The sequence below is a fragment of the Ovis canadensis genome, chromosome 6 (genome assembly GCF_042477335.2).
Source record: "Ovis canadensis isolate MfBH-ARS-UI-01 breed Bighorn chromosome 6, ARS-UI_OviCan_v2, whole genome shotgun sequence".
Classification (NCBI taxonomy): domain Eukaryota; kingdom Metazoa; phylum Chordata; class Mammalia; order Artiodactyla; family Bovidae; genus Ovis; species Ovis canadensis.
In genome coordinates this window covers 121,593,254-121,617,843 of record NC_091250.1, presented here as the reverse complement: position 1 = coordinate 121,617,843, position 24,590 = coordinate 121,593,254, and the positions used below count along the sequence as shown (strand labels likewise).

Sequence of the window (24,590 nt, the reverse complement as noted above, 5' to 3'; positions counted from 1 at the left end):
CCACTCTCATCACCATCACCATCACCACTATCATCACCATCACCACTATCATCACCGTCACCACTATCATCACCATCACCACTCTCATCACCATCACCACTCTCATCACCATCACCACTCTCATCACCATCACCACTCTCATCACCATCACCACTCTCATCACCATCACCATCACCACTATCATCACCATCACCACTATCATCACCGTCACCACTATCATCACCATCACCACTCTCATCACCATCACCACTATCATCACTGTCACCACTCTCATCACCATCACCACTATCATCACCATCACCACTCTCATCACCATCACCACTCTCATCACCATCACCACTATCATCACCATCACCACTCTCATCACCGTCACCACTATCATCACCATCACCACTCTCATCACCATCACCACTCTCATCACCATCACCACTATCATCACCGTCACCACTCTCATCACCATCACCACTATCATCACCATCATCACTCTCATCACCATCACCACTCTCATCACCATCACCACTATCATCACTGTCACCACTCTCATCACCATCACCACTCTCATCACCATCACCACTCTCATCACCATCACCATCACCACTATCATCACCATCACCACTATCATCACCGTCACCACTATCATCACCATCACCACTCTCATCACCATCACCACTCTCATCACCATCACCACTCTCATCACCATCACCACTCTCATCACCATCACCACTCTCATCACCATCACCATCACCACTATCATCACCATCACCACTATCATCACCGTCACCACTATCATCACCATCACCACTCTCATCACCATCACCACTATCATCACCATCACCACTCTCATCACCGTCACCACTATCATCACCGTCACCACTCTCATCACCGTCACCACTATCATCACCATCACCACTCTCATCACCATCACCACTCTCATCACCATCACCACTATCATCACCATCACCACTCTCATCACCGTCACCACTATCATCACCGTCACCACTATCATCACCGTCACCACTCTCATCACCATCACCACTGTCATCACCATCACCACTCTCATCACCATCACCACTATCATCACCGTCACCACTCTCATCACCATCACCACTCTGATCACCATCACCACTATCATCACCATCATCACTCTCATCACCATCACCACTCTCATCACCATCACCACTGTCATCACCATCACCACTCTCATCACCGTCACCACTCTCATCACCATCACCACTCTCATCACCATCACCATCACCACTCTCATCACCATCACCACTCTCATCACCATCACCACTCTCATCACCATCACCACTCTCATCACCATCACCATCACCACTCTCATCACCATCACCACTCTCATCACCATCACCACTCTCATCACCGTCACCACTCTCATCACCGTCACCACTCTCATCACCATCACCATCACCACTATCATCACCATCACCACTCTCATCACCATCACCATCACCACTCTCATCACCATCACCACTATCATCACCATCACCACTCTCATCACCATCACCATCACCACTCTCATCACCATCACCACTCTCATCACCATCACCACTATCATCACCATCACCATCACCACTCTCATCACCATCACCACTCTCATCACCATCACCACTCTCATCACCATCACCATCACCACTCTCATCACCGTCACCACTCTCATCACCATCACCATCACCACTATCACCATCATCACCACTCTCATCACCATCACCACTATCATCACCGTCACCACTATCATCACCGTCACCACTCTCATCACCATCACCACTCTCATCACCGTCACCACTCTCATCACCGTCACCACTCTCATCACCATCACCACTCTCATCACCGTCACCACTCTCATCACCGTCACCACTCTCATCACCGTCACCACTCTCATCACCGTCACCACTCTCATCACCGTCACCACTATCATCACCGTCACCACTCTCATCACCGTCACCACTCTCATCACCGTCACCACTCTCATCACCGTCACCACTCTCATCACCGTCACCACTCTCATCACCGTCACCACTCTCATCACCGTCACCACTCTCATCACCGTCACCACTCTCATCACCATCACCACTCTCATCACCATCACCACTCTCATCACCATCACCACTCTCATCACCGTCACCACTCTCATCACCATCACCATCACCACTATCATCACCATCACCACTCTCATCACCGTCACCACTCTCATCACCATCACCACTCTCATCACCATCACCACTCTCATCACCATCACCACTCTCATCACCGTCACCACTCTCATCACCATCACCACTCTCATCACCATCATCACTATCATCACCGTCACCACTATCATCACCGTCACCACTCTCATCACCGTCACCACTCTCATCACCATCACCATCACCACTCTCATCACCATCACCACTCTCATCACCATCACCACTCTCATCACCGTCACCACTCTCATCACCATCACCACTCTCATCACCATCATCACTATCATCACCGTCACCACTATCATCACCGTCACCACTCTCATCACCGTCACCACTCTCATCACCGTCACCATCACCACTCTCATCACCATCACCATCACCACTCTCATCACCATCACCATCACCACTCTCATCACCATCACCACTCTCATCACCATCACCATCACCACTATCATCACCATCACCACTCTCATCACCGTCACCACTATCATCACCGTCACCACTCTCATCACCGTCACCACTCTCATCACCGTCACCACTCTCATCACCGTCACCACTCTCATCACCGTCACCACTCTCATCACCGTCACCACTCTCATCACCGTCACCACTCTCATCACCGTCACCACTATCATCACCGTCACCACTATCATCACCGTCACCACTCTCATCACCGTCACCACTCTCATCACCGTCACCACTCTCATCACCGTCACCACTATCATCACCGTCACCACTCTCATCACCATCACCACTCTCATCACCGTCACCACTCTCATCACCGTCACCACTATCATCACCATCACCACTCTCATCACCATCACCACTCTCATCACCGTCACCACTCTCATCACCATCACCATCACCACTATCATCACCATCACCACTCTCATCACCGTCACCACTCTCATCACCATCACCACTCTCATCACCATCACCACTCTCATCACCGTCACCACTCTCATCACCATCACCACTCTCATCACCATCATCACTATCATCACCGTCACCACTATCATCACCGTCACCACTCTCATCACCGTCACCACTCTCATCACCATCACCATCACCACTCTCATCACCATCACCACTCTCATCACCATCACCACTCTCATCACCGTCACCACTCTCATCACCATCACCACTCTCATCACCATCATCACTATCATCACCGTCACCACTATCATCACCGTCACCACTCTCATCACCGTCACCACTCTCATCACCGTCACCATCACCACTCTCATCACCATCACCATCACCACTCTCATCACCATCACCATCACCACTCTCATCACCATCACCACTCTCATCACCATCACCATCACCACTATCATCACCATCACCACTCTCATCACCGTCACCACTATCATCACCGTCACCACTCTCATCACCGTCACCACTATCATCACCGTCACCACTCTCATCACCATCACCACTCTCATCACCATCACCACTCTCATCACCGTCACCACTCTCATCACCGTCACCACTATCATCACCGTCACCACTATCATCACCATCACCACTATCATCACCATCACCACTCTCATCACCGTCACCACTCTCATCACCGTCACCACTATCATCACCATCACCACTCTCATCACCATCACCACTCTCATCACCATCACCACTCTCATCACCATCACCACTCTCATCACCGTCACCACTCTCATCACCGTCACCACTCTCATCACCGTCACCACTCTCATCACCATCATCACTATCATCACCGTCACCACTATCATCACCGTCACCACTCTCATCACCGTCACCACTGTCATCACCATCACCATGACCACTCTCATCACCATCACCACTCTCATCACCATCACCACTCTCATCACCGTCACCACTCTCATCACCATCACCACTCTCATCACCATCACCACTCTCATCACCGTCACCACTATCATCACCATCACCACTCTCATCACCATCACCACTCTCATCACCATCACCACTCTCATCACCATCACCACTCTCATCACCGTCACCACTATCATCACCGTCACCACTATCATCACCATCACCACTCTCATCACCATCACCACTCTCATCACCGTCACCACTATCATCACCATCACCACTCTCATCACCATCACCACTCTCATCACCGTCACCACTCTCATCACCATCACCATCACCACTATCATCACCATCACCACTCTCATCACCATCACCACTCTCATCACCATCACCACTCTCATCACCATCACCACTCTCATCACCATCACCACTCTCATCACCATCACCACTCTCATCACCATCACCATCACCACTATCATCACCATCACCACTCTCATCACCATCACCACTCTCATCACCATCACCACTCTCATCACCATCACCACTCTCATCACCATCACCACTCTCATCACCATCACCACTCTCATCACCATCACCACTCTCATCTCCATCACCATCACCACTCTCATCACCATCACCACTCTCATCACCATCACCATCACCACTCTCATCACCATCACCACTCTCATCACCATCACCACTATCATCACCATCACCATCACCACTCTCATCACCGTCACCACTCTCATCACCATCACCACTCTCATCACCATCACCACTCTCATCACCATCACCACTCTCATCACCATCACCACTCTCATCACCGTCACCACTCTCATCACCATCACCATCACCACTATCACCACCATCACCACTCTCATCACCATCACCACTCTCATCACCATCACCACTCTCATCACCATCACCACTCTCATCACCATCACCACTCTCATCACCATCACCACTCTCATCACCATCACCATCACCACTATCATCACCATCACCACTCTCATCACCGTCACCACTCTCATCACCATCACCATCACCACTCTCATCACCATCACCACTCTCATCACCATCACCACTCTCATCACCATCACCACTCTCATCACCGTCACCACTCTCATCACCATCACCATCACCACTATCATCACCATCACCACTCTCATCACCGTCACCACTCTCATCACCATCACCACTCTCATCACCATCACCACTCTCATCACCATCACCACTCTCATCACCATCACCACTCTCATTACCATCACCATCACCACTATCATCACCATCACCACTCTCATCACCATCACCATCACCACTCTCATCACCATCACCACTCTCATCACCATCACCACTCTCATCACCATCACCACTCTCATCACCATCACCACTCTCATCACCATCACCACTCTCATCACCATCACCATCACCACTATCATCACCATCACCACTCTCATCACCATCACCATCACCACTCTCATCACCATCACCACTCTCATCACCATCACCACTCTCATCACCATCACCATCACCACTCTCATCACCATCACCACTCTCATCACCATCACCACTATCATCACCATCACCATCACCACTCTCATCACCGTCACCACTCTCATCACCATCACCACTCTCATCACCATCACCATCACCACTCTCATCACCGTCACCACTCTCATCACCATCACCACTCTCATCACCATCACCACTCTCATCACCATCACCACTCTCATCACCATCACCACTCTCATCACCATCACCATCACCACTATCATCACCATCACCACTCTCATCACCGTCACCACTCTCATCACCATCACCACTCTCATCACCATCACCACTCTCATCACCGTCACCACTCTCATCACCGTCACCACTCTCATCACCATCACCACTCTCATCACCGTCACCACTCTCATCACCATCACCATCACCACTATCATCACCATCACCACTCTCATCACCGTCACCACTCTCATCACCATCACCACTCTCATCACCATCACCACTCTCATCACCATCACCACTCTCATCACCATCACCACTCTCATCACCATCACCATCACCACTATCATCACCGTCACCACTCTCATCACCATCACCACTCTCATCACCATCACCACTCTCATCACCATCACCACTCTCATCACCATCACCACTCTCATCACCATCACCACTCTCATCACCATCACCATCACCACTCTCATCACCATCACCACTCTCATCACCATCACCATCACCACTCTCATCACCATCACCACTCTCATCACCATCACCACTATCATCACCATCACCATCACCACTCTCATCACCGTCACCACTCTCATCACCATCACCACTCTCATCACCATCACCACTCTCATCACCATCACCACTCTCATCACCATCACCACTCTCATCACCGTCACCACTCTCATCACCATCACCATCACCACTATCATCACCATCACCACTCTCATCACCGTCACCACTCTCATCACCATCACCACTCTCATCACCATCACCACTCTCATCACCATCACCACTCTCATCACCGTCACCACTCTCATCACCATCACCATCACCACTATCATCACCATCACCACTCTCATCACCGTCACCACTCTCTTCACCATCACCATCACCACTATCATCACCATCACCACTCTCATCACCGTCACCACTCTCATCACCATCACCACTCTCATCACCATCACCACTCTCATCACCATCACCACTCTCATCACCATCACCACTCTCATCACCATCACCACTCTCATCACCATCACCACTCTCATCACCATCACCATCACCACTATCATCACCATCACCACTCTCATCACCATCACCACTCTCATCACCGTCACCACTATCATCACCATCACCACTCTCATCACCATCACCACTCTCATCACCGTCACCACTCTCATCACCATCACCATCACCACTATCATCACCATCACCACTCTCATCACCATCACCATCACCACTCTCATCACCATCACCACTCTCATCACCATCACCACTCTCATCACCATCACCACTCTCATCACCATCACCACTCTCATCACCATCACCACTCTCATCACCATCACCATCACCACTATCATCACCATCACCACTCTCATCACCATCACCATCACCACTCTCATCACCATCACCACTCTCATCACCATCACCACTCTCATCACCATCACCATCACCACTCTCATCACCATCACCACTCTCATCACCATCACCACTATCATCACCATCACCATCACCACTCTCATCACCGTCACCACTCTCATCACCATCACCACTCTCATCACCATCACCATCACCACTCTCATCACCGTCACCACTCTCATCACCATCACCACTCTCATCACCATCACCACTCTCATCACCATCACCACTCTCATCACCATCACCACTCTCATCACCATCACCATCACCACTATCATCACCATCACCACTCTCATCACCATCACCACTCTCATCACCATCACCACTCTCATCACCATCACCACTCTCATCACCATCACCACTCTCATCACCATCACCATCACCACTCTCATCACCATCACCACTATCATCACCATCACCATCACCACTATCATCACCATCACCACTATCATCACCGTCACCACTATCATCACCATCACCACTCTCATCACCATCACCACTCTCATCACCATCACCACTCTCATCACCATCACCATCACCACTCTCATCACCATCACCACTCTCATCACCATCACCACTCTCATCACCATCACCACTCTCATCACCATCACCATCACCACTCTCATCACCATCACCACTCTCATCACCATCACCACTCTCATCACCATCACCACTCTCATCACCATCACCATCACCACTCTCATCACCATCACCACTATCATCACCATCACCACTCTCATCACCATCACCATCACCACTCTCATCACCATCACCACTCTCATCACCATCACCATCACCACTCTCATCACCATCACCACTCTCATCACCTTCACCATCACCACTCTCATCACCATCACCACTCTCATCACCATCACCACTCTCATCACCATCACCACTATCATCACCGTCACCACTATCATCACCGTCACCACTATCATCACCGTCACCACTCTCATCACCATCACCATCACCACTATCACCATCATCACCACTCTCATCACCATCACCATTGTCATCACCATCACCATCACCACTATCATCACCGTCACCACTCTCATCACCATCACCACTATCATCACCGTCACCACTATCATCACCGTCACCACTCTCATCACCGTCACCACTCTCATCACCGTCACCACTCTCATCACCGTCACCACTCTCATCACCGTCACCACTCTCATCACCGTCACCACTCTCATCACCGTCACCACTCTCATCACCGTCACCACTCTCATCACCGTCACCACTCTCATCACCGTCACCACTCTCATCACCGTCACCACTCTCATCACCGTCACCACTCTCATCACCGTCACCACTCTCATCACCGTCACCACTCTCATCACCGTCACCACTCTCATCACCGTCACCACTCTCATCACCGTCACCACTCTCATCACCGTCACCACTCTCATCACCATCACCACTCTCATCACCATCACCACTCTCATCACCATCACCATCACCACTCTCATCACCATCACCACTCTCATCACCATCACCATCACCACTCTCATCACCGTCACCACTATCATCACCATCACCATCACCACTATCATCACCATCACCACTCTCATCACCGTCACCACTCTCATCACCGTCACCACTCTCATCACCCTCACCACTCTCATCACCGTCACCACTCTCATCACCATCACCATCACCACTATCATCACCGTCACCACTCTCATCACCGTCACCACTCTCATCACCGTCACCACTCTCATCACCATCACCACTCTCATCACCGTCACCACTCTCATCACCGTCACCACTCTCATCACCGTCACCACTCTCATCACCATCACCACTCTCATCACCATCACCACTCTCATCACCATCACCATCACCACTCTCATCACCATCACCACTCTCATCACCATCACCATCACCACTCTCATCACCGTCACCACTATCATCACCATCACCATCACCACTATCATCACCATCACCACTCTCATCACCGTCACCACTCTCATCACCGTCACCACTCTCATCACCATCACCACTCTCATCACCATCACCACTCTCATCACCATCACCATCACCACTATCATCACCGTCACCACTCTCATCACCGTCACCACTCTCATCACCGTCACCACTCTCATCACCATCACCACTCTCATCACCGTCACCACTCTCATCACCGTCACCACTCTCATCACCGTCACCACTCTCATCACCGTCACCACTATCATCACCGTCACCACTCTCATCACCATCACCACTCTCATCACCGTCACCACTCTCATCACCGTCACCACTATCATCACCATCACCACTCTCATCACCGTCACCACTCTCATCACCGTCACCACTCTCATCACCATCACCACTCTCATCACCATCACCACTCTCATCACCGTCACCACTCTCATCACCATCACCACTCTCATCACCATCATCACTATCATCACCGTCACCACTATCATCACCGTCACCACTCTCATCACCGTCACCACTGTCATCACCATCACCATGACCACTCTCATCACCATCACCACTCTCATCACCATCACCACTCTCATCACCGTCACCACTCTCATACCATCACCACTCTCATCACCATCACCACTCTCATCACCGTCACCACTATCATCACCGTCACCACTCTCATCACCATCACCACTCTCATCACCATCACCACTCTCATCACCATCACCACTCTCATCACCGTCACCACTCTCATCACCGTCACCACTATCATCACCGTCACCACTATCATCACCATCACCACTCTCATCACCGTCACCACTCTCATCACCATCACCACTCTCATCACCATCACCACTCTCATCACCATCACCACTCTCATCACCATCACCACTCTCATCACCATCACCATCACCACTCTCATCACCATCACCACTCTCATCACCATCACCACTCTCATCACCATCACCACTCTCATCACCATCACCACTCTCATCACCGTCACCACTCTCATCACCATCACCACTCTCATCACCATCATCACTATCATCACCGTCACCACTATCATCACCGTCACCACTCTCATCACCATCACCATCACCACTCTCATCACCATCACCACTCTCATCACCATCACCACTCTCATCATCGTCACCACTCTCATCACCATCACCACTCTCATCACCATCATCACTATTATCACCGTCACCACTATCATCACCGTCACCACTCTCATCACCGTCACCACTCTCATCACCGTCACCATCACCACTCTCATCACCATCACCATCACCACTCTCATCACCATCACCACTCTCATCACCATCACCACTCTCATCACCGTCACCACTCTCATCACCATCACCATCACCACTATCATCACCATCACCACTCTCATCACCGTCACCACTCTCATCACCGTCACCACTCTCATCACCGTCACCACTCTCATCACCGTCACCACTCTCATCACCATCACCACTCTCATCACCGTCACCACTCTCATCACCGTCACCACTCTCATCACCGTCACCACTCTCATCACCGTCACCACTCTCATCACCGTCACCACTCTCATCACCGTCATCACTATCATCACCGTCACCACTCTCATCACCGTCACCACTCTCATCACCGTCACCACTCTCATCACCGTCACCATCACCACTCTCATCACCATCACCACTCTCATCACCGTCACCACTCTCATCACCGTCACCACTCTCATCACCGTCACCACTCTCATCACCGTCACCACTCTCATCACCGTCACCACTCTCATCACCGTCACCACTCTCATCACCGTCACCACTCTCATCACCGTCACCACTCTCATCACCGTCACCACTCTCATCACCGTCACCACTCTCATCACCGTCACCACTCTCATCACCGTCACCACTCTCATCACCGTCACCACTCTCATCACCATCATCACTATCATCACCGTCACCACTCTCATCACCGTCACCACTCTCATCACCGTCACCACTCTCATCACCATCATCACTATCATCACCGTCACCACTATCATCACCGTCACCACTCTCATCACCGTCACCACTGTCATCACCATCACCATGACCACTCTCATCACCATCACCACTCTCATCACCATCACCACTCTCATCACCGTCACCACTCTCATCACCATCACCACTCTCATCACCATCACCACTCTCATCACCGTCACCACTATCATCACCGTCACCACTCTCATCACCGTCACCACTCTCATCACCGTCACCACTATCATCACCGTCACCACTATCATCACCGTCACCACTCTCATCACCGTCACCACTATCATCACCGTCACCACTATCATCACCATCACCACTCTCATCACCGTCACCACTCTCATCACCATCACCATCACCACTATCATCACCATCACCACTCTCATCACCGTCACCACTCTCATCACCGTCACCACTCTCATCACCGTCACCACTCTCATCACCGTCACCACTCTCATCACCGTCACCACTCTCATCACCGTCACCACTCTCATCACCGTCACCACTCTCATCACCGTCACCACTCTCATCACCATCATCACTATCATCACCGTCACCACTATCATCACCGTCACCACTCTCATCACCGTCACCACTCTCATCACCATCACCATCACCACTCTCATCACCATCACCACTCTCATCACCATCACCACTCTCATCACCGTCACCACTCTCATCACCATCACCACTCTCATCACCATCATCACTATCATCACCGTCACCACTATCATCACCGTCACCACTCTCATCACCGTCACCACTCTCATCACCGTCACCATCACCACTCTCATCACCATCACCATCACCACTCTCATCACCATCACCACTCTCATCACCATCACCACTCTCATCACCGTCACCACTCTCATCACCGTCACCACTCTCATCACCGTCACCACTATCATCACCGTCACCACTATCATCACCATCACCACTCTCATCACCGTCACCACTCTCATCACCGTCACCACTCTCATCACCGTCACCACTATCATCACCATCACCACTCTCATCACCATCACCACTCTCATCACCATCACCATCACCACTATCATCACCATCACCACTCTCATCACCGTCACCACTATCATCACCGTCACCACTCTCATCACCGTCACCACTATCATCACCGTCACCACTCTCATCACCATCACCACTCTCATCACCATCACCACTCTCATCACCATCACCACTCTCATCACCATCACCACTCTCATCACCATCACCACTCTCATCACCATCACCACTCTCATCACCATCACCATCACCACTCTCATCACCATCACCACTCTCATCACCATCACCACTCTCATCACCATCACCACTCTCATCACCGTCACCACTCTCATCACCATCACCACTCTCATCACCATCACCATCACCACTATCACCATCACCACCATCACCATCACACTGTCATCACCGTTACCGTCATCACTCCTGTCAATAGACCTTGGGCTAATCACCCCGCTTCTTTGAGTTACAATTAACTCATAAAATGGGAGGAAATAATGCAGATGAGTTTAAAACTTTTTTCTGGTAGCTAACAATTATTGAATAATTTAACATTTATTCAGTACCTCACTTGAGGCAGACTTATACTAAGTGATTGCACACAGTAGTGCATTTAATCCTCACAAACCCCCTCCTCCCACTAGTAAGTCCCTTTTATCTTACCTCGCTTGTGATAGATCTGCACTCTAGAGGGATCTGGTGGACCCAGAACAGGATCCTATCTGTTCTTACTGACACCAGAGCCCTAACCCACCATGTCTCACCACCTTCTATGGCTGGGGAGTTTGAAGGAAATAATGGAAATGAAAACCCATAGGCACAGTGGGCTGTGCAGGATTGCCATGGTTGCTTATATTTGTCATGCGAGGGTGGCCTGAAGGCCTGAGAAGGAGGGAGAGGAGACATGATGTAGATGTCCTGTGAACCCAGGGGTCTTAACCGTTCCTCCACTGATCTTGCAAACCTTTACAGAGTACCTGGTATGTGTGTCCTAGGTCCTGTGCTGGGAGGAGGCACCATTACCATGGCCTCAGCCCTGAACAGCAAACAGAGCGCACGGAGGCAGGTTTGTCAACATTCTGCTCCACTGTAAACTAATAAACCGGCGGCAGCAGTGTTGATAAGTTACCTACAGATGCTTCCAAACACACCCAGGGCAGTCAGGAAGGTGAAACACCAGCCCTCGGCCCTGTTCAGGCTTCAGCAGAGCTGTGAACTGCCCCCCGGGATGTGCAGCAAGGCTCGTGGCAGTGGGTGTGTGGCACACTCGCCAACACAGTCACACGTGCCCCATAGACCTGAGGCTGGTTGTGTCCCATTTTAGCATGCAGCCATTGTTCCTGCACGTCATTTTGATAGACACCTCCAAGATAAAGCGTCCACCTTTCTTGTAGCAAACAGTATATCAAACCTGTTCAAAATCAATGTCAAGCATTTACTTCAAGTATGTAAATATCAGTCACCTGTCTACTCTGCCAGGCCAATGGAGATGCCAGGTTCCCTGGAGGGCTCACAGTCTAGCAAGGGAGGGGCAGGGCATGGGTCATGGGTGGTCCATTCTGAGTCATTTTTAAGGTGCAGAGTCCAAAGCTTGCTGGCAGCCTGCTGGGGCAGTCGTAGTAAAAGCTCTGGAGAGACACAGGCTTTAGCTGGTCCTGGCTGTGTGACCTTGGGTTGCTTGGTTGAACCTGACGATGAGTGCTGTGGTTTCAGGATGCAACGCTCACCCTGAAAGCTTTGTATCCATGGGATGGCAACTACCCAAATCAGCCCCTTCCATCCATCCCCACCGCCACCATCCGAACCCTGTAGACCATCATCGTCTGCTCCTGCCAGCCCCAATAGCCTCCTGCATCAACCTCTGCCTCCTCCAGTCCTTCCTCCAAACAGCAGTGGTCTCTATGAAACACAAACTGATCACACCAACCCTTCCTTTAAACCCCTCGTCGGTTTTCCTCAATGGCAGCCCCTCTCCTTGATCTCCAGAGGCTGCTAAACTGGCCCTGCTCAGCTTTGTCATCCCATCCCCTTCCTCTATCCCCTTCCTCAGATGTCCAAACAGGATAGCCTCTGTTATAGACTTTGCTGTTTTTCAGTCGCTCAGTCACATCAGAGCCTTTGTGACCCCATGGACTGCAGCTCGCCAGGCCTCCCTGTCCATCACCATCTCCAGTACCTTGTTTAGACTCATGTCCATTGAGTCGGTGATGCCATCCAACCATCTCATCCTGGGTCATCCCCTTCTCCTCCTGCCCTCAATCTTTCCCAGCATCAGAGTCTTTTCCAACGAGCAGGCTCTTTGCATCAGGTGGCCAAAGTATTTGGAACTTCAGCATCAGGCCTTCCAGTGAATATTCAGGGTTGATTTCCTTTAGGATTGACTGGTTTGATTTCCTTGAAGTCCAAGGGACTCTCAGAAGTCTTCTCAATCCTTTTCATCCCTCAGGGTCTCTGCCCTTTCGTCCTTCAATCGGCATGATCGTCCCAAATCTTCACAAGCTGCATCTCCTCCTTCGAGCCGTATCTCCACCATCACCTGCCCAGAGAGCTCTCCCCACCACTGCTAACGTGGATCTCCACCCCCTCCATTGCCTTGAGCATTTCCTCCAGCGCTTATCGCATGCTGCATTAGTTATCATTCCCCCACTTCCTTTGTAATAAACAAGTCATCCTTTCTCCCCCAACAGATAAGGGATCTCAGAAGCGCAGGGGCATGACCACGCTCCTCCAGGACTGTGGGGCCAGCCCCAGCACAGTCAATAATCACTGAATCTTGATGGAATGAGTGAATCCAGCCTATGTGTGTGTGCTAAGTCACTTCAGTCATGTCTGGCTCTTTGCGACCCCCTGGATTGTAGCCCGCCAGGCTCCTCTATCCATGGGATTCTCCGGGCCAGAATACTGGAGTGGGTTGCCATGCCTTCCTCCAGGGGATCTTCCCAACCCAGAGATCAGACCCGAGTCTCTCATGTCTCATGTATTGGCAGGCGGGTTCTTTACCCCTGTTGCCACCTGGGAAGTCCAACCTAGTGATTCCCAAACTGAGACAGGAGAGCCTAGAAGACGAATCATCTCTCATTTGGGAGGACCAGGTCAGAGAAATGGTTTGTGTATCTTTAGGGGTTACAGGCTATAATTCTAACACTCATGCCCAAAGGTGTCACTCTCCCAGGCAGAGCCACATCTTACCAGGAGGTAAGAGATGATGGCCAGACCTCCCTGGAATGATTAACCCATGCCCTGGCTCTGGTTGCAGGTGGCATTCCCTTCATCCTGACCAGCGAGTTCTTCCAGCAAGCCCAGCGGCCAGCTGCCTTTACCGTGGTGGGCACCGTCAACTGGCTCTCCAACTTCGCCATCGGCCTCCTCTTCCCATTCATTCAGGTGAGACTGACAAGGGGGCTCTTGGTCATGAGATCCCCTCCAAGTGATGGATGATTCATAACGCAGAGGTTGATTCTCTCTCAAATGGAAACTCTGTTGGCCTGAGGATAGGAGAAATGTGCTTTGGCCCAAACTCTAATCCTCTTTCTCCCTCCTGTATCTTTTGGGAGTTGCCCCTGAGTGCTAAGGGCTGTCATGGGGCAGATTCGCATCACTGAAGGTCTGCAGGGAAACCTCGGTGAGAATCTCAAACGTGCAATGCACTTTCCCTGGTGTGAGACAAGGTCTGTGTCATGGTTCCAGTGCCCATGCCACCCCGCCATGCCTGTAGCACCCTCATTGTCTTCAGCATCACCACAGCTAATGGGGGTCATTGTCCCAAGGGTGACCACCATTGACAGGAGAATGATAACCCAGGGAACAGAGACAAGTTCTCTTTGTGTAAGGAGGCCAGTGTGGCTGGAACCAAAGGCACACAAAAGACAAGAGAGGAGATAAATGATATCAGAGAGCTCTCCAGGGCCAGGAACACAAAAGACAAGGACTTTACAAGTGTTCCTAACAGAGCAAGGGGCCAGCTCACTCCAGGAGGGAGGATCAGGCTTCCCTGCTCTAAGGCCCACCAGAGCTCCCCACTGCCCAGAGAGCAGATGACACCACTGGCGAAGGTGAGACTCCATCAGAAACCTCTGAGCAAGAACCCACCCCCCATTTTGGGGGCTTAATTCAACCTTCCCCAGCCCCTCCATTAATTCTCTGCCTGTTCCTTGACTAGTGCCAAGCCCAGCACATTTCAGAGACTCTGCTGCAGGCAGGCCCACATAATGGGAACTCCTGCATGCCCAGTTGTGGAGCAGTTACTCTGCACCAGACCCCTGGCATGGGGTTTTAGGAATTCACGACACCCTCAGGCAGCCCTGCACTGTGGTTTCTCATCCTCTCCATCCTACAGAGAAGCTGAGGTTCAGGGAGTAGACAGGGTCAGCCCAAGGTTCCAAGTCATCATTCAAACTGGTGGCTCTGCCCAGCCCCCTCTTCCTCTTCCGCATTCTCCATCTACTGCTCTGTCCTCTCAGTCTCAGAGTTAAGGGCTGCCCCACTGTGTAACTTGTAAAGCATCCTGACTTAGTTACAGCCACTGCATCTCTGAAACATAAGTAACACAGGGAGGCCATGGACCAGGGAATCCACATCCATCTACTCCATCCTCGGGGCACGTTTGTCTGGCCGTGCTCAGAGCATAAGAAGTTGTCTGTTCAACTGACTTCAACCCTTCAATGGCTTCTCCTAGTTTGGCTCCAAGCCAACACAGCTGGGTGTCAGTAAAATATTCATTATTGTGGGGAAAATTCTCTTCCAATTGTTTCTTTCTCAGCTCACAGCTCCCCGTCTTCCTATAGATTAAGCGGAGATTCTGTCCCAGATCTTTTTTTTCCCCCCTAGTATATGGTGGCTCAGACAGTAAAGCATTCTGCCTGCAATAAGGGAGACCTGGGTTCAATCCCTGGGTCAGGAAGATCCCCTGGAGAAGGAAATGGCAACGCACTCCAGTACTCTTGCCTGGAAAATCCCATGGATGGAGGAGCCTGGTAGGCTACAGACCATGGTGTCACAAAGAGTTGGACACAATTGAGCAACTTCACTTTCTGCCCCAGAGCTTTAGGGATGATGATTGGCAGAACCCTCTCCTTCTGGAATAACTGCCCAATGGTAGGTGGAGGAATGTGGCCAGTCTCACACCTGCCAGTTAAGACCTTGGCATGGCAGTAATGTGTGTTCCAGGCAAACTCCCATGAGTGAAAATCACATAGCCACACCTTACCTAAGGAGAAATGCATGCTGCCTAGTGTCCGGAAGGAGAAAAACCAGAAAGTTTGTGTCCTTCCCCTCCCTAGGCTGCTTCTCAAGGAGGGAAGTCAGGCTCAGCAAGCTTGGGAGACTTGCCCAAGGCCCGGGAGCTGGTGAGAATCTATAAGAACACAGTCACAGCCACAGACTTCGTCTCCCATCATGGTTTTTACAGGTTTCACACTCCTTTCACAATAACCCAATAACTGATGGCTTTGAAGATGTGTTAGAGGTCACCCTCATTCCAACCAACTCAGTTCCAGCTGGGCACTCACCTGGCTGGAAACCCCAGGAGCCTGAGAGGTTTCTGGTATCATTGTTCATGCTGGGTCACCCTGCTGTGATGAGCCAGGGCAGAGTAGGACCCTCAGTGCCATAATATCCCTTCTGCAAGAGCCATATGCCAAGACTGTCACCACATGTGTGGATGCTGCCCTTTGCGCTATCAGGATGCTCTCATAGAGAAGTCATAGGGATGCTGAGAGCCTGGTCAGGGGCAGGGGACAAGAAGAAGGAGGGCACAGCCTTATTTAAAGGCTCAGGGGCAGAAGTGGTGCCCCCTATCCACAGAGCCGGGCCCCACTAGGCACAAGTGATGCACCTGTGCATGCCAGTCTTACAGCGTCCAGACCGGCTGATTCCTCTCAGAGGCATCAGGGCACAGGTGTCACAGAAGGGCTGGGGGAATCACTCTTTACAGGTACAAGTTTCAGGGCTTGCTGTAGTTCAGGGAGAAGTATAGGGGCTGGCAAAGAAAGACAGGGCTGGGAAGGCCTGGAAGCCAGGTCTCTGATCCATTCCCTGGGAGGCATCAGGCTCAGGTCGTGTCACTGCCTTTGGCATTTGGGGCAGAAAGTGAAGAGGAACTAAAGAGCCTCTTGAGGAAAGTGAAAGAAGAGAGTGAAACGTTAGCTTAAAGCTCAACATTCAGAAAACTAAGATCGTGGCATCCAGTCCCATCACTTCATGGCAAATAAATGGAGAAACAGTGGAAACAGTGTCAGACTTTATTTTGGGGGGCTCCAAAATCACTGCAGATGGTGAGTGCAGCCATGAAATTAAAAGACACGTACTCCTTGGAAGAAGTGTTATGACCAACCTAGACAGCATATTCAAAAGCAGAGACATTACTTTGCCAACAAAGGAAATGGCTACTCACTCCAGTATTCTTGCCTGGAAATCCCCATGGACAGTGGAGTCAGGCAGGCTGCAGTACATGGGATCGCAAAGAGCTGGACACAACTGAGTAAATGACAACAACAGCAAAGGGTCTAAATGATTGTGGATTTGGTCTTGTCAAATTCCTCAAGCATATTATTTAGGGGAACCAATTTAGGGTAGAAGCTAGTGGTCAGAGCAGGCATGGCTATCCCCCTTACCGACCTGAGGAATCCTGCGTCAAGCCCCTGGCATGGCGCGGAGGCCACTCTCCCCAGCACTGAGATGAACACTGGTTCTTGTCAGCCTGCAGGGCAGACCTGCTCATCACCACGTGCCCCTGGGCTCCCAGCTGACTGATGCTTCTGCGTGCTGAGAGGCCCGGGCAATCACTCCGTGGATCTTCCTACCCTGCTCCCGGCAAGAGAGCCACAACTTTAGGAGCTTTGCTTGTAGCACTTAATAAGCCTGGAAAGAAGTTGAGGGCTCAGGATTTGTCATCAGAGGACCTGGGTTTGAGTCCCTGCTCTCTGCTGATATGCTGTCTGAGCTGGGATTTCTCCAGACCTCTGTTCCTCATCTGTGTATGGGGGATGATAACAGAGCTTCCTCTTAGAGTTATTGTGAGAGTATATCACAACGCTTGCAAAGCTTTATTACACATGGGTCACAGTGGAAGACAGACCATGGGTGGGGATGATAAAGGTGCAGACAGGTGGATGAGTTTCAGCAGGTGGGACCTCAGGGAGTCTGAAGGGGATGCAAGTCAGCAAAGTGGTAACACAGAGTTGAGGAATGAGGAGTGTGTGCCTTTCCCGGGACTGCTGTAACAAATTAACACAAACTGGGTGGCTTAAAACAATAGAAATCTACTCTCTTCTAGCTGTGGAGGCCAGAAGTCCCAAATCAGTCTCCCTGAGCCAAAGTCAAGGTGTTGCATAGCTGACGACAAGTACAGGTGGGTTTTGGAAGCCAGGCTTGGACGTGTGGTCGGAGGTACCCAGGTGGAGAAGCCCAGTGGGTGTGACGCTGAGTCCCTGACTGCTGCCCCCTAGGGTGAGCACAGGGTGCTCCTGAGACCCCTAGGAGGAGTTAGGTGATGCCAGTTCTGGGGTGATAGGGCTCCTGGTAGATTACAAAAGGGCCTGGACACACTTTAGCAGGAAACAAAGTGAATATTCATATACTAACTACAAATAGTAATTGTATGCCAGGCCTTTGTGTCAGACATCTGATATTTCATCAGTAAATGCCTGGTAGACCCTACTAGACCTTGAATGCTCTGCTAGAAAACTTGCCCTTGATCCTGTAGACCAGGGGTTTTCAGCTCCAGAAATATGAGATCCATGGGTCAGGGGGAAGGGTGCATAAGATAAATGATTAATACTTGGGACCTGCCACCACCATCACCAAGCTTCTGAATCAGTTTGGGGGGAGGAGGGGAGTTGGAATTATCAGTATTTTTAAAGTGGTCCAGATGATTCTAATGTGTAACTGTGGTTGAGAATCAGCCATGCAGATATTTAGGAAACAATGATAGAGACCAAGCAGTACTCACCATTCTGGATTCATCCTGGCTGCCTGGAGGATGGATTGAGCAGGTAGAGAACAGCTTGTGGACAGGGAGAACTGGCGGCTGGGGTTATCTGTCACCTGCAGAGGAAATGGTCCTCAGGGTCAGATTAGGATGATGGCAGGAGAATGGGGATGGGGTGGGGAGAGCAGTCAGGAGCAGAGTAAATCCACTTTGCAGAGTGGGGAGGAGGGGAGGAGGATCTTACATATGGCAGCACCTGGCCCAGATGCATCGCCCTGGCTGGACGGACAGCCAAGCTGATGACAGCCACCTTGCCGTCAGGACCAACCACACTTCCTTGGTCTTCATCACCTTTAGTTACAGACCAGTGTCAGCCAATCAGCCGCACTGCCTTCAAAGTTGAACTCAGACACCTCTGAACTGGTCCACAGAAGATTTCTATGATTTCAACACTGCCATTGGCATCATCATCAGAAGATTTTATCCATAAAACAAGGGCTTCTTGAGAGGCCCACTTGATGGCCAGGCCTTCTTTCCTCCTTAAACTTGACCTTCAGCCCAGCTCATTCTTTCCCTTCCCCAGTTGCCTATTAGTGCAGTGCTGATTGTCGATTTGTTCCCAGGCAGGATGTCCATGGATGTGACCCTGGTTCCACAGTTCAGAAGTTCCAAAGCACAGAGCCTTCCAAAAATATTTGGCCCCTTCTTCCTTTCTATTTAGAGGGAGGGCATTTTATAGGTCAGCAACTTTTTTTAATAGTTCTTTCTATTGAACCCTTTGTGTAAGCAAAACTTTCAAACTTAAAGAGAAGGAGCCGGGACTAAATAGATGAAGTGTGCAAAACGATTCCAGATGGATTCAAGAAGCAAGTGTGAAAAGTGAAACTAAAAATCAAACAGAGGACAAAGTAGGAAGGTATCGCTGTGACCCAGGCTGGGGATGAACAAGACCCCTAACAGCACAAACTGTGGGGAGAGAAGGGACAGGTCCAATTATATCAAAATGAGGCGGGGGGCGGGGGGGGGAGGTTTCCAGCCAATGAGGAATAGCAAGGTCAAGGGTTCTACAGATGATGACAGAAGCCATGTGTGACCTCTAAACTGATCAGGGATCAGCACTTAGAGTAGGAAGGACCTCCCACAAGTCAACAATAAAAGAGCATGAGTCCCTCTGGGAGAGGTGACAGAAATAGGAAAGGGCAATTCCCAGACAAGAAACCTAAATGGTAACACAGGGGAAGAGAAGCAACTTGTTTAAATCAAAGAAAGGCAAACTACCCCAGTAACATGCCTCTGTGTATTTGCCCAGTTGTCAAAATTAGACACTTGGAGAATACCAAGTGTTGAGAGAGACCTAGGGAAACAGGAGCCCTCGTGCACTGGTGGAGCACTCTGGTGCCAGTTAATCATATTGCTCTGTCGCTCAGTCGTGTCCGACTCTTTGCGGCCCCATGGAATGTAGCCTCTCAGGCTCCTCAGCCCATGGAGTTCTCCAGGCAGGAATACTGGAGTGGGTGGGTTGCCATTTCCTTCTCCAGGGGAACTTCCCGACCCAGGGGTTGAACCCACGTCTCTTGTGTCTCCTGCATTGGAGGCCAAGTTCTTTACCACTAGCGCCTCCTGGGAAGCCCAATTAATATTAAGTATCCATATATCCTGTGACCCCAAACTCCGCCCAGAGATTTTTGCAAAGGTACGTAAGATAGACCGTATAGGGATATCAACTACAGTATTATCTGTGGAAACGAGGGGTGAAAGGTAACCTGAGCAGCCATACCTTGGGGGAAGCATAAATAAAGCATAGTAGGTACACAGTACCAGAGTTATGCGGCAGTGAAAAGCAATGAACTAAATCTTGATCAACAAGACATGTAAATCTAAACCCAGGGGAGAAAGAAGTAAAACATGGAGTGGAGTCTGTAGCCCAGAACTTTTATGCAAATTTAAAACACAGACATAAAGCAACAATGAAGATTTCCACCAAAAAAGTAACAGAAGACAACTGATAGAAAGACAGATGATAGGTAGGAAAAGTGAAAGTGAAAGTTGCTCAGTCCTGTCCGACTCTTTACGACCCCATGCACTATGCAGTCCATGGAATTCTCCAGGCCAGAATGCCTTCCCCTTCTCCAGGGGATCTTCCCAGTCCAGAGATCAAACTCAGGTCTTCCACATTGCAAGCAGATTCTTTACCAGCTGAGCCACAAGGGAAGCCCATGAATACTGGAGTGGGTAGCCTGTACCTTCTTCAGCGGATCTTCCCAACCCAGGAATCGAACTGGGTCTCCTGCATTGCAGGTGGATTCTTTACCAACTGAGCTATCAGGGAAGCCCTTCTATAGTTAGGAGGCAATTCTAATTATACATGGTGCACTGTAGAAACTATGAAAATATAAAGAAAATGAAGTGAAAACATTCATGTTATGGGTTAATGATGCTGTTTCCTACCCTTCCTTCAAATACTGGTAATTTTTCATGTTTATAAAAATTAGAACCATTTGTTTTGCTTTGGTCTGTATTTTTCTCACCTGGCATCGTAGTATACACATTTCCTTATGCCCATGGACATAATTCGTGCCTGGAGAATTCTGTGGACTGCAGAAGCAGGGCTCCTGCCAGCTTGAGCTCCCCCAGGGTCTCTGAGTTTTCAGGGATTGTTCAGGAATCCTTGAAGGCATGACTTTGACTCAAACCGAATGGGCCTGCTGGCCGCACTGACAGAGACACCGGTCAGGAGACCACATTTAGATTTAGGGAAATGTCAGCCTCCCGACCCAAGCCAGGGAAGATGATGGTTAAATTCCCTCTCTGGCTGGGAGCGAAGGCAGAGAGCCAGGTTCTTGGGGCTGCCCCTGGCAATGATGACGGCATTGGAAAAATGCAGGATTCACAAGCTCACCCCACTGGGACCCTCTCATGGGATCAACTTCTGTTTGTTGTAGTCTCCATGAGTGAATCATTTCCGTTCTACAGCCCTTCTGGGAGCCATGTCAGCCACAATCAAGAGCCACTGTCTTCACTTCCCGGGGCTGCCATAACAAAATTCCACAGACTGGGGGCTTAAACAACAGAATTGTTTTCTCACACCTGAGACAAAGGCTTTTGCAAGGTTGATTTCTCCTGAGGCCTCTCTCCCAAGGCTTGTGGACAGCCGTCTTCTCCCTGTATCCTCACATGCTCTTCCTTCTGCGCATGTCTGGTCCTAATAGCCTCTTCTTACAAGAAAACAAGTCATCATGGATCAGGGCCCGCCTATATGACCTCATTTTCCCTTATCACCTCCTAAAGACCCTGTCTCCAGATACAGTCCCTCTGAGTTACTGGGGGATAGAATTTCAACATAGAAATCGTATGCATGCTCAGTCATGTCCAACTCTTTGGGACTCCATGGACTGTAGCCTGCCAGGCTCCTCTGTCCATAGGTTTTTCAGACAAGAATACTGGAATGGGTAGCCATTTCCTACTCAAGGCTTAATAAATGGTAGCTGCTGTGATTGGTCGGAGAAGGCAATGGCACCCCACTCCAGTACTCTTGCCTGGAAAAATCCCATGGATGGAGGTGCCTGGTGGGCTACAGTCCATGGGGTCGCTAAGAGTTGGACACGACTGAGCGACTTCACTTTCACTTTTCACTTTTATGTATTGGAGAAGGAAATGGCAACCCACTCCAGTGTTCTTGCCTGGAGAATCCCAGGGATGGGGGAGCCTGGTGGGCTAACGTCTATGGGGTCGCACAGAGTCGGACACGACTGAAGTGACTTAGCAGCAGCAGCAGCAGCTGTGATTGGTGGTTGTTCTCATTGCCCTTATGTGCCAGGTACTATGTTAGGTACAAATAATCACATCGTGAGTTCACCCCTCCTATCCATCTCATTGTGGTTCCTTCTTTATGTCTTTGTTGTAGAAGATCTTTTCTGGTAGGTTTCAGGTTTTTGCACTGATGGTTGCCCTGCAGATAGTTATGACTTTGGTGTCGTCCTAAAAGAAGGTGACCTCAGGGTCTTTCTATGCCATCTTGGCCACTCTCCAGGTACAAATGAGAAACAAGAAGAAACCACACGACATTGGGGTCTAACGACCTGACCTTGAATCCTGGCTCTGCAGCTCACCAGTTTGGAAGCCTGGCACACTGCAGTCCATGGGATCACCAAGAGTCGGAGATGAGCAAAGTTTGGTAAAGAGCAGGCTGGTCAAACTTTGTCCAACTTCAGTTGCCCTCCAAGCCATAATTTTCGTCTTTATAAAACAAGAGAATTGCCCCCACTTTTGTAGCAGGGCTCTCTAAAGAATAAGAGACAAAGTCAAGGCTTCAGCACAGTGTCTACCCACAGATACTAAGGGACAGTTGCTGTCAAGATCACTGTGGGAAGGCTGTTTCCTGCTGTGAGATCTTAGGATCACCTGGAAAGAGGGCAGAAAGATCAACCATGATAAACACCGGAAACTTGTACCATCCCTTACTAGCTGAGCCGTCGGGACACGTGGCCTCCCAAATCTTGCCTTCTCCCCCTCCTTTCTCTTTCTCTT

At 50.2% G+C, this 24,590-nt stretch overlaps 1 protein-coding gene across 1 annotated transcript in view; it reads left to right on the top strand.

The window, feature by feature from the left end:
- The window catches only part of SLC2A9 (solute carrier family 2 member 9), a 219,957-nt gene that overhangs the window by 182,369 nt on the left and 12,998 nt on the right, over positions 1-24,590 (top strand). Inside the window, exon 11 of the mRNA XM_069595056.1 lies at positions 15,393-15,520. Within this exon, the coding sequence (XP_069451157.1) occupies positions 15,393-15,520 (128 nt within the window). The remainder of the gene's footprint in view (positions 1-15,392; positions 15,521-24,590) is intronic.